This window comes from Thamnophis elegans, chromosome 5 (genome assembly GCF_009769535.1).
Source record: "Thamnophis elegans isolate rThaEle1 chromosome 5, rThaEle1.pri, whole genome shotgun sequence".
Lineage (NCBI taxonomy): Eukaryota > Metazoa > Chordata > Lepidosauria > Squamata > Colubridae > Thamnophis > Thamnophis elegans.
The window spans coordinates 82,029,003-82,042,220 of record NC_045545.1 but is presented as its reverse complement, the minus strand read 5'-3'; the positions used below and the strand labels follow the sequence as shown (position 1 = coordinate 82,042,220).

The window sequence follows — 13,218 nt, the reverse complement described above, 5'->3', positions numbered from 1 at the left end:
GCCCTCTTTTTTTTTTACAGCTCAGGTGCTCCGAACCCCCCTCCCCCCCCCCCCCGGTCAATGGTGTCCCGCTTTACCCATCTTTAATCTGGTCACTTTACCCATGTTCATCCATCAAACAACAATTTTGACTCAGCCATGTCATCAATCAGTGAACCCATTGCTTAGGAACAAAAATGTGGATCAAGCTAGCAAGAGCAAGCAGACTGCTTTGCTGTTCGTACCATCCAACCTGAACACTTGCTTAAGAAGATGGCTTGTGTGGTTGATGAAATTAAGAGGCGTACCATGGATGTTTTCACACTCTGCAGTAAGTGGTCATGTTGTTCTGCTATGGTCAAGGCAGCCGAGTGGACTTTCTGATAGATTGCCTCCCCATCTCTTGTCTGGAAGATGAATAGGCCTTCCCCAGTATCACACATCCTGCCAGAAAAAGAACAGAGTGTGGCTCCACATGATCAGAACAATTTATAATAGTGCATTCCTACAGCAGGGTCTCTCTCTGCTGGGGGAAAGAAAGGAGCAAGAAAGGATGAAACAAAAATAGCAGATAACAGTGTATTAAATTCAGACGAATTTCTGCCTTCTCCATTTCTTGTAATGTTACCACGTTTCTTGACGCAGAAGTTGATCCTGTTCCAATTTTATGCTCCTGTGTAGCTTTTCCATTGCAAAGTATTGCTATGGAAATACATTTCTCTGCAGGTTTGGGTATGCAATTTTCTACAAGGTGTGTATTGACTGGAGAGCTGTACCAAAATCTGCAAAAATGTGCAAAAATCTAAAGCTCCTTAAGAATCCAGTTTGCATATGGTGCTTGCATTAAAATTTAAACTGTGGTTATTAGTCAAACAGAAGTATCGCACATATATCCTTGGGTAGACAGATAAGCCTAAATAATTTCTATATCTGGGGAATCTAAATAAAGGCTACACAAAGCACATTTAATGAAAATAAAAGCACAAAGAGAGAATAGTCACAATTTAAAGCTCATTTCTTTTCTGGAAGACTACTTTTTAATACTCTCAAACAAGTCTCTTTCTAATGCTCTCAAACATTCTTTCCCTACATGACAAGATAGCTTACAACTCATTACTCCAGATATGGATTAGTAGAGGAGCAGAAGAATGCAGATAGTCCTCAACTTATAACCACAATTGAGCCCAGAATTTCTGTTTGCTAAGCAAGGCGGTTGTTAAATGAGACCCACCCCTAAGTGATGAACTTTTCTTGCCTCAGCGGATAAGCAAATCACTGCAGTTGTTTGGCGAATCGCATCATGATTAAGCAAATCTGGTCCCCCACATTGAACCTGTTTGTTGGAAACTGATTGGGAAGGTCACAAAAGGAGACCATATGATTCCATGACATTGCAACTGACAAAAATTTATGCTGGTTGCCAAGCACTCAAATTTTGGTCATGTGACCCTGGGAATGCTGCAATGGTCCTAAGGGCCAGGACCGGTAGCAAGTCCCTTTTTTCAGTGCAGTTGCAACTTGGAATAGTTGCTAAATGAATGCTTGTAAGTTAAGGACTACCTGCATACTACCTTTAGCTATGCTGCCATTTTGGCTCACTATTTTAGCCAGGTTAAACCTGCACATTTTAAGAGGACTTTCAGTAAAGAAAAAAATTTCCTTTTTTGTTCATCTCTGAAGCAGAAAAGATTGTTCCACTAGTACTGGATACTCTTAATTCTGTGATGGCAAACCTATGGCATGCATGCCACATGCCCTCTCTGCGGCACGCAGGCCATTGCCCCACTCAGCTCCACCACACGTGCCTCCCGCCAGCCAGCTGATTTTCGGGTCACTGCCGTGCAGGGGGAGGGGCACATGCTGGAGATGCACTTGTATGTGGGGCTGTCACACACACATTCGTAGGGGGTCACATGTGCATGCACAGGGATGCAGCGTGCACAGGGATGCAGGTCACATGTGCATGCACAGGGATGCAGCGTGCACACACACCAGGGCTGGGTTTCTTGCCCCGTTCCAACCAGTTTGGTTGGAATGGGGCCAGCGGCATCCTCGTGCATGCGTGCGGTGCACGCATGCGTACTAGCGTCTGTGTGATGCTCCAGCTGCTCCTGGAGGATCACGCAGGCGCTGTATACATCCTGCGCATGCGTGGAAGCGCAGAACTCATCAAAACCGGGTAAGGAGCATGGGCGGGCAGATGGGCCCTTCGCCATTCCCGAAAGTTACTTACTTCTGGGTTCGTCGACCAACTGGTTCGCAGGGACCGCCGCAAACCGGTTGAAACCCACCCCTGACACACACCCATGGGCCATTTTTGGGGCCAGGAAGCTGCAAGGATGCCTACTACGCCCAAACGAGGTGCAAGGAGGTCACACACGCATGGACAGAGGGAAGGAGTGGAGGGTGTCATGCATGCATTGCATTATGGGTATGGACACATGCGCATGGGAGAGCATTTGGCATGCAATGACAAAAAGGTTAGCCATCACTGTTGTAATTAATCCAATGCTTTCTTTGTCTACCACCCAGGCCAAAATCTGTACATGTGTGTGAACATATGTATATGAGAGAGAGAGAGAGAGAGAGAGAGAGAGAGTGTGTGTGTGTGTGTGTGTGTGTGTTTGATTCTGCAGCATCTTCAGATTGGGTTGAAGAATTTTTTTAAAAATAATCTAAAAGGATTCCCCAAAAGTCCTTGCTAACCAATGTAATACCAGAAAAGATACAGTCCAGTCTGAATCATGTTTCTGTAGCTCCCAATGCCACCGACTCTAATCAGATTCACACTTGTCAAGAGATTAAAATATTGGCTGTTCTCCCAAAACCAAATAGACTTACTTCCTCTGCCATCAAATATATCAGATGTTATATGAATAGGATAGAGAACAGTTGTTGCTGCTGTATATGTCAGTTGGCTTGTTGTCTAACTTGTTAATACGATATACAAGGGTTCCAATGCAGAGAATTTCCTGTTTTCAATTTAAAAAAAACCTGCATAAAAGAATTTGCTCACCTTCCAGCTTCAAATGTAAACCAGGTTGAGTCCCTGCCATATCTCCGGAGGGCACTTAAAGGCCAAGATACGAGTTTTATTCGGGGATTCTGTATGTCCCAAAGACAGATATTTTCAAATGTTATCTGCAAGGTACATTCTCCATGCACATCTAAATTAGGTGACGGCATCAAATACACGTGGAATCTCTCTGGGGGGTAAAACAAAAGATTTAAATTCAAATCCTTGCAGAACTAAAAGCCAGCATAATCATAACAAATCATGCATCACTTTTTTGTGGCATTTTCAAATTGCTCCATAATTATTCCTACACCCCCCCCTAACAGCCTACAAAATAAAAGAGCAATCTTACATGGCTTGGAGGACTTTTATTTGATTGTACCACTTCTGTTGGCAAAAGAAAATCGTATTTCTGAATGTCACTGAAAAAAACCCACTGGTTGAAGAAAGTAGTTCACTTAGGATAAAAGTTCAGTTTAGTCTTTTGCCTGATATGCTATGTTGCTCTATGGTTTACATGTGTGAAACCACTTCAAAAAACATGGAGCCCCAATGCAATTGTTAAAAACTTAAATTCTAAGAATTTGGGGTACTGCATTGTGCATGATGTATACACAAAGAATCTGCAAGATTCTGCGTACAAACTTTCTGTTTTTGAAAGTTAGAAAGTCAACGGGGTTCTTACTGATATAGAAGGCACTTCAAATGGTCACTCATGCCCTCCTCACCTCAAGGCTCGACTAGTGCAACGCACTCTACATGGGGCTGCCCTTGAAGAGTGTTCGGAGACTGCAGTTGGTCCAGAATGCAGCCGTGCGAGCGATATCAGAGGTAGCTCGGTACACCCGTGTTACACCTATCCTCCACAAGCTGCACTGGCTCCCTATTAGTCTCCGGACGCGCTACAAAGTGCTGGTAATTACCTTTAAAGCCCTACATGGCACTGGACCTGGATATCTGAGAGACCGTCTCCTGCTACACACCTCCCAATAAGAACTCACAGGTTAGGCCTCCTCCGGGTGCCGTCTGCCGGACAATGCCAGCTAGCGACCACTCGGGGGAGAGCCTTTTCTGTTGCTGCTCCGGCTCTGTGGAACGATCTACCAGCAGAGATCCAGACCCTCCCCACCCTTGCGGCCTTCCAAAAAGCCACCAAAACCTGGCTGTTCCGGCAGGCCTGGGGTTGCTGACTCAAATCAGGTCAACCCCCAATTAAACCGGATGTATGTTGTGTTTTTAAACTGTTTGTATTGTTTTATGTTCTCCCCCTGTATGTTATTTTATTTTATTCGTACTTGTAAGCCGCCCTGAGTCCCCCCCCCCTCCCCCGGGATTGGGCGGCATATAAACCCATTAAATTGCTAATTGCTAAGTGTAACTGTTGGACATGAACACAAGGCCTAAGCAGGGGGTTGGACTAGAAGACCTCAAAGGTCTCTTCCAACTCTGTTATTCTATTCTAAATTGCAATCCAAAAACCCTTAGCTCCTACAAGGATAAGCCACTGTTCAGATGGAGATTAAAAATTTATGCATATTGCTAAAACAGATTGATTTCCACCTAACAGAATTACAGAGTTTGAAGGGACCTTGGAGGTCTTCTAGTTCAACCCCCTGCTCAAGCATGAAACCTTATACAATTTCAGATGAATGGCTGTCCAATCTCAGCATTCCTCACATTCCTAACAACAGCTGAGATTTAGTCTCATTACAAATATTTTCACTTTTGCTTAGAAAGGTAGTTATCCGCACATCTATAACTGTCTAGTTTGGTTCTGCAACCCAACAAGACAGACATAGATTTCAGAGAATAATTAGAACTGCAGAAAGAACAATTACTGCCAACCTGAGGACCTGTATACTGAATGAGTCGAAAAGAGGGCTGTGAAAATATTTAGAAACCCCTCGCATCCTGGACATATATTGTTTCAACTCCTACCCTCAAAATGACGCTATAGAGCACTGCACACCAAGACAACTAGACACAAGAACATTTTTTCCCGAATGCCATCACTCTGCTAAACAGATAATTCCTTCACCACTGTCAAGCCATTCACTAAGGCTGCATTACTATTACTATTAGTCTTCTCATCATTCCTGTCACCCACCTCCTCCCACTTATGACTGCAGGACTGTAACTTTGTTGTTTGTATCCTTACGATTTATATTAATATTGATTGTTTCCTGATTGTTTATTTGTACCCTATGACTATCATTAAGTGTTATACCTTATGATTCTTGACAAATGTATCTTGTCTTTTTATGTACACTGAGAGTATCTGCACCAAAGACAAATTCCTTGTGTGCCCAATCACACTTGGTCAATAAAGAATTCTATTTTCGTTTTTTCCCCCTATTTCCTAGGACTGATACATTTAACTAAGTAATGCCGAATCTACCTCTGTTGGGCAACACATAGTTTAACTAGCAAGAGGAAAAGAATGAGGCAAGAGAGAGGAGGACAGAATATTAACAGAGATGTCACTTGCAGATTAAAAAACATATATGACCAAATTAAAGAACTGAACAAAGGAGCATTTCTGGATTTTATCAAGCCATTTTGAAGGCACCCTGAATGTGTCTACTTGTGGTTATATACAACGTGTATTTACATACCATTCTGTTCCCTCTCTACACCAGAAGCCAACAGGTCAGGTTCTCCAAGGCTAATATCATTAATCTGAGTCCCCAGGCACTCAATTTGAAGGACTTTGCACCATTCATCGGCTTCAAGTTCTGCATGCAAATGACCAAAAATTCTGCAGGTTGGTATGGACCATTTGTAATATTTTACAGCTACCACAATGTTACACACACACACACACACACACAGAATGGTATGGACCATTTGTAATATTTTACAGCTACCACAATGTTACACACACACACACACACACACACACACACACACATACACACACAGAATGGTATGGACCATTTGTAATATTTTACAGCTACCACAATTGTACACACACACACACACAGAATAGTATGGACCATTTGCAATATTTTACAGCTACCACAATTGTGCGCGCGCGCACACACACACACACACACACAGACAGACAGACATTAGTCTATGTCATTACACCTACCTGATTCACAAGCAAAAGTCCTGGATGTGTCATCGTTAAAATATATCCCTACAGCATGTTTCCTTGTGCCTTTTGGCAACCGCAATATATTCTTCACATGATTAAGTTCTGTAACCTGGAATTAAAAATTAAAACAAAAGTAAAACAGCCACTCGTGAATCTCATTAAGGTTGTTTCACAATGAATATTCTAGGTAACAGGTGCAACCTGACCAGAAGTTGATTCCTACCGGTTTGGACCGATTCGGAAGAATAGGTAGTAACTTGGCGGCCTGGGTCGCTGGTTCTCCTTCGGTGGCGCCATCTTGTTTTTTTGGTTCTATGCATGCACAGAACAATTTTCATTGCCAAAATGTAATTTTCCCCCTTTTTTAATGTTTTGCGCATGCGCAAGCCTTTTCAGGTACAAATGCGCATGCGCGTGAAGAAAGCAAGTATGTGCATGCAAATATTTTTGCGTGCCGAACCAGCAGTAATGCCGGCAGCAACCCACTCCTGAATCTGACACATTGACACCATGATTTGAAGTAAAGAACCTAAAGCTCTTTTCTTTTTGTTTTCTACATCCACAGGCCATTTCCATGGTCAGGTAAGCTTACCTGTGCCTTGACAGGGTCTGGACTGTAGCTACCCATGCAGGAAGGGAGAAATGGAAATACAGCATAATATACAAGTAATCCTTGACTTACAGCCACAAGTGAGTCCCACATTTATGTTGCTAAGCAAGACAGTTGTTAACTGAATTTTGTCCCATTTTATGACCTTTCTTGCCACATTTGTTAAGCGAGTCACTACAGTTATTAAATTACTAACAGGGCTGTTAAGTAAATCTGGCGTCCCCACTGACTTTGCTTCTCAGAAGGTCACAAAAGAAGGTCACACAAGCCCAGGACAGTGCAACCGTCATAAATATGAATCATATGTCAAGTGTCTGAATTTTGATCATGTGACCACAATTGTAAGTGTGAAACATGGTCATAAGTAACTTTTTTCAATGCCATTATACCTTCGAATGGTCCCTATACAAACTGTTGTAAGTCGAAGGCTACCTGTATTAACTTAAAAGGACAAATGAGGAGCAAAAGGTAAGCATAATGGACTGGAATATGCTTTATTGAGTGTTGAAAGATCACCAGTGTGTTATTCCAGTGGTCCCAACGTTTATGGCTTGGTAGCCCAACCGGGGTGATGGCAGAGATGGGAATTGGCCCACAGAAGCATCGGGCTTCCATTCACACAAGTCAAGCTGAGTGCATGCCAGCCAGAGGTGGTATTCAGCCAGTTCTGACCAGTTCTGGAGAAATGGTAGCGAAAATTTTGAGTAGTTTGGAGAACTGGCAAATAGGCTGGCCCCGCCCCTGCTGCCTCCCAGCTGATCTTCTTTTGTTGCCCTGCACAGGAGAATGGAGCTGGAAAGCAGGTTAGTGGGGTGTGGAAGGAATGGGCATTTTGTAGTAACCTTCCCCTGCCACACCCACAAAGCCACGCCCACAAACCATGCCTACAGAACTGGTAGTAAAAAAAATTGAATCCCACCACTGATGCCAGCCCACCACTCATGTAAGTACTGGGCTATTGCCCAGGGTTTGGGGATCCCTGTGATATACAGTAGCCTCTTGGAGTGAAAGGGTCCAAAGTCAGCACATGAAAACCACCATACCTACATGTCTGTTATATACAGGTACAAGAAATTAGTAAACTCCTAATAACAAGGCTCCCAACTTTTATCCACTTCTAAATGCAACTGCACCTATATGCAGACATATCATTTCTCTCTGGAAGTGAGCTATACAGGTGGAGTCCTTGACCTACGACCACAACTGTGCCCAAAATTTCTGTTCTTAAGTGAGACATTTGTTAAGTGACTTTGCCCCGTTTTACGATCTTCCTTGCCACAGCTGTTAAGCGAATCCTCACAGTTGATAAGGTAGGAAAATGGTTGTTAAGTGAATCTGGCTTCCCCATTGATTTTGCAGGTCAGAAGGTTGCAAAAGAGGGTCATGTGACCCTGGGATACAGCAACGGTCATAGGTATGAGTCCAAGTATCTGAATTTTAATCACGTGATCATGGGAACGCTACGTGAGAAACAGTCGTAAGTCGCTTTTTTCAGTTGTAACATTGAACGTTCACTAAATGAATGGTGGTAAGTTGAGAACTACCTGTACTGTACAGAATGTAGAAAAGGAATAAGAAGTAATAAGCTAAAGAAATTAAAGGCATGAAATAAGAAAGAGAAAACTGCTAAGTCAAGTTATCCAACATGCCATTCGCTATTCTTCTCTGTTCCTTTCTATTCTTGCCAAGTTTCTTTGTCTGCCTTGTTCTTTAAATGTTTCATATATCTTTCTGAGGATCCCCTCAACTCCAAGCATTCTTCTGAAGCCATTCATTCTTTCTTGACGTATTTATTTTGTGATTCATTCTTCATTGATTCTTGCTTTATGTCCAAACCCTATCTATTCCTTCCTTTCTTTCATTTTTATATTCGATCCCAAGTCATTCAAGCAATTGCATGCTTGACCCTCGTCATTTCTTCTTTCACTGTACACACACCTTAAGTGTTCCATTCAAACTGCATTCAATTCCCACTTCCATATAACAAAGCAGGCAAAATCACACCCTTGGGATTTATATCTTCCTTTATCATTTTTCCCCCTTGATCACTAACATTTATAGCATTGGCTCCCCATCCATTCCTCAACATCATACTATCACCTCTTAAATCTCCTTCCAGCATTCCAGCATTTCAACATGAATACTGTAAAGTTCGCTTAGAAAGGGTTTTTCTTTCCCTACTGTACTGTTCAATCCTTTTGGTTAGTCTGCAACTCAACACAATTGTGCAAATTTAGAAACTGTTCAAATTCAGGTTCAGTGTACTAGATAGACTTGCAACTATTCAAATTGGCTTCAGGCGAACAGAATATTAAGGCCCTCTACCTGACTTAAATATTTGTAAATGCCTCTAGTTATTAAAGATTAAAGTTATCTCTTCTATCTTTCAGAAGAAAAATCCAGATCCATTTCCAAGCTGGGAATAAAATTGTGGCTGATTGGAAAGAAAGAGTTTGTTTATTAGTGAACAGAACCAACACACACAAAGTGTGTAGTTCTGGGACAGCTGACAAAACGGAGTTGAGAGTTAGGGTGGGTTTTTATACCTGTTTGATTTCTATGGGGTCATGTAAGGGTCATGGCTGGCTCTATAGGCAAACAGGGAAATGCAAATGCTAGGTGTTTCTCTGAGCTAATCTTGTCTTGCCTAATTATGTTGCTTAGCTAGAGTTTCTGTTTGACCCAGTCTTTCTGAATGGATTACCAAACCTGCATTTCTAAAAGCTGGCCTCTTCAGTTTCTGCTTGGGGCAATAGCAGTAGACTTAGCAGTAGACTTATATACCGCTTCATAGGCCTTTCAGGCCTCTCTAAGCGGTTTACAGAGAGTCAGCATATTGCCCCCAACAATCTGGGTCCTCATTTTACCCACCTCGGAAGGATGGAAGGCTGAGTCAACCCTGAGCCGGTGAGATTTGAACCGCTGAACTGCTGATCTAGCAGTAGCCTGCAGTGCTGCATTTAACCACTGCGCCACCTTGGGGCAGGGAGACTGATGCTGGTTTCTGCCTCCCTTAAGATTTTTTCCCCATTTTTTCTTTAGGGAAAAATGTCCTATCTTTTCAATATTCCCCAAAATATTTCGTTCTCTAGGAAGGTGGGTGGGTGTTTAATTTCTACATACCACAGAACAAGCAGAAGCCAAGTAGGTAAGAACTACTGCCTCCTTCTACCTAAAACCCCAGCCTGCATTTAAATTTCTTTCTAGGAAAACCCATAAGCAACAGGGTGAAGGATGATCGCCCTTGCAAATTTTCCCTGGCTTAATAGTAACCTTTCTCTCTGCTTTCATCTTTCCAGTCATGTAATCTTGGCAAGAAGAGACTATGAGCCTGAAAAGCAAAGCAGGAAGTTTGGGCTTATCCAAAAAAAAAAAAGTAATCTTTACTTTCTGAGAGAAGCTGGTATATGTTGAAAATGCCAAGAAAGCTATTATTGTCAATCGCAGCTCATTTAGAAATGAAATGCCAAAAAGGAAGGTACTCCAACATTTGCAGGATATGAGTGGGTGGGGAACAAATTGGTAGGAGAGTACTCTGGGCTCTCAAAATTATTTAGCTATGCTATTTACTGAAATAAAGCTGTCTAGTGTCTCTTCCAGAGAAGATCCAATCTAATTGCATATTTCAATAGGCATAATTCAGTTTCATGGATAAGCTATAGTACATGAACCAACATTTTCTTGAATATGCCTATAAGTGCCTATAAAGTGCTATAGGAAGTTAGCACCCACCCCTCTCCTAGAAAAATCAAATATACTGGGAAATATGGAAAAAGCAGAATATTATATTTCCCTGGATAAGAAATGGAGAAATGTGTTTTTTGGTAGGAAACAGACTTACTCTTAATAGCCCCCACCTTTGTCAATGGGCTATTAAAGGCCTGAGCCCGTCTATTCTACGTAACAAAAATCTACCTCCTTCAGGCAGACCCATCTGCAACAGAAACTCACCATAGGGCATCTGGAAACTCAACGAAGCTTGGGACTCAAAAAGACACACAACCTACAAAGTTAGCTAACACACACACACTCACACACACACACACACACACACACACACACCTCAGAGTCTGACAACCAATCAGAATACATTTCTTACACAGAAACAGGAAACAAAGGGGTGGGGCTGAACAGAGAGTATAAAAAAAAACCCAGGAATTCTCAGCAAGCCCCCTTTTCCCCTCTTTTCTCTTTTTCACCCAATATCTTGAAGCATGTGATCACCTTTTCTGTACAAGACCTCAAGCCATGTGGTCCTGTCCACCTTTAAACCATCTTTCCAAGCAGCCTCCATGTTTCCAGTGCCTTTTTCCCACTTAGAGCTGAACCCAGATAGACATTTCTTGCAACAGTGCCTAATACCTATGCCTACAAAGTTTAACAAAAATCTTATCAAAAAAGTTTCCCAAATCTGGAAGACCAGAAAGGAGATATTTATAGGAACTGAGGGGAGAGGGGGTGGCGGTTAAACTTTAAATATAGAGTTAGGATGAGAATGTCAGAGCAGGCAATCAATAAAGGGTTACTTCTCTTTCTGAAGAAAATATTCAGACTGTCAGAGACCTTTGTTTTACTTGTAAGGATGAAATTCAAAAATGGTTTTGTGGTAGAAGGCTGAGAGAATGGCTCCAATAGATTCCAGAAATAAAAACAGTGTGTGTGTGTGTGTGTGTGTGTGTGTGCGCGCGCGCGCGCGTGTGAGTCTCTATGTATTTTTCAGAGTATAAGACGCACCGGAGTGTAAGATGCACCTTAGTTTTTGGGGAGAAAAATAGGAGAAAAAAATTCTGCCTACCAGGTATTCATCTGGCTACCATCCTTAGCCTGGTCAGCTTCAGCACATTAGTTTGCTGGTTTTGAGCGTGCAGATGCTTTTTATCCCCTGGACTATGTATTCCAAGTGAGGCCATACTGATTAACAATCACTTACAATCATTACAAACAATCATTATTGAGGGCAAGCGAGAAGTCTATTTGGACCAAAAAGGAGTACACTTTCCTATCTAAACTCTATCTGAGATCATCAGCCAGCATGATTGATGCTATTTCTATTCTGGAAACTTGGAGCAATAATACTAGCAAATTATCTGCTCCACAGAAAAGTTGAAGGGCATACTTAAATGAAAAAATTCAAAGAAGATAGCCACAATTTGCAAAAGAATGTGTTGCATTGGAGAGAAGTAGATTTTCCATTCCTTGAGAAATTGTTTTTGAAGCACAGACTCCATTTTGTTTCCTCTCTACTCTTCCAAGTCTCACTTAGAAGTACCATTATCCAATGGGGTGAGTATGCTGCAGTAAAAATATTCAAAGTTTTTTTTTTTAGCCCTAATGAGGTGCTAACAAGTGAAGTGATCTTCCGTGCCTCGCCTGCTTTTCTCATTGCTGCTCCCTCCGATGATCAGCTGTGCTTTAGAAGATCTTTTTTCAGCCATATTGAGGGGCTGAAGGAGGGAGCAGCAATGAGAAAAGCAGGCAAAGCACGGAAGATCGCTTCGCTCGTTAGCGCCTCCTTATGGCTGAAAAAAGCTTCGAAAAAGCTACACTCGGAATATAAGACACATCCAAATTTTCAGCCACTTTTAGGGCGAGGAAGTGTGTCATATACTCCGAAAACAGTGGTGGGTTTCAAAATTTTAAAAAAACATCTTCTGTAGGTGTGGCCTGCTTTGTGGGAGTGGCTTGCCAGCCATGCGACTGAATGGGAGTGGCTTGCCAGCCTTGTGACCAGGTGGGAGTGGCTTGCTGGCCGTGTGACTGGGTAGGCATGGCCAACTTCTAAAATGTGGTGAAACTCACTTAACAATGCTCTTACTTAGCAACCAAAATGTTGGCTCAGAAACTCTGGCATTTGAAGCACGCATGTTTTAAAGCTGTCAAGTTACAAGAACCTTGCACCCCTAACCCTTTAGAAAAAAAACCCAGGGGTGTTCAAACTTGACAGCTTTAAGACTTGTGGACTTCAACTCCCAGAATTCCTCCTCTCACTCTTTATCTTGATGATGTGTGGACGGGTGGGGGGAGGGAGCTGGAACCGGTTCTAAACGGCACTGTAGATTTGTGGAACTGGCAGGAACCCACCCCTGTCCGAAAAATACAGTATATGTATATGCATAGTGCGCACACACAAACACACATGGGGCGGGAGATTATTATTAGGGGGCTGGAGGCTAAAACATGAAGAATGGTTGCAGGAATTCAGTATGTCTTGTCTAGTGAAAAGGACTAGGATAGCATTTGAGGAGCTGCCATAAAAAAGAGAGGATTAACCTATTTTCCAAGGCACCAGAAGGAAGACAAGAACCAATGGATGCAAACTAATCAAGGAGAAAATCAACCTAGAACAAAGGAGAAATTTCCCGAGAATTAACCAGTGGAACGGCATGCCTTCAGGTGTTGTGGGTTCTTTATTGCTGGAGGCTTTTAAGAAGAAATTAGACAGCCATTTGTATGAAATAATATAGGGGGTTGAGCAGGAGGTTGGATTAGATGATCTCCAAGGTCCCTTCCAAC

At 42.4% G+C, this 13,218-nt stretch overlaps 1 protein-coding gene across 1 annotated transcript in view; it reads right to left on the bottom strand.

The window, feature by feature from the left end:
* The window catches only part of DOK5 (docking protein 5), a 63,668-nt gene that overhangs the window by 14,055 nt on the left and 36,395 nt on the right, over window positions 1-13,218 (bottom strand). The window contains exons 3-6 of the mRNA XM_032218660.1: window positions 6,090-6,204; window positions 5,611-5,730; window positions 2,996-3,185; window positions 288-423 (exon numbers count right to left, since the gene is read on the bottom strand). Of these exons, the coding sequence (XP_032074551.1) occupies window positions 288-423; window positions 2,996-3,185; window positions 5,611-5,730; window positions 6,090-6,204 (561 nt within the window). The remainder of the gene's footprint in view (window positions 1-287; window positions 424-2,995; window positions 3,186-5,610; window positions 5,731-6,089; window positions 6,205-13,218) is intronic.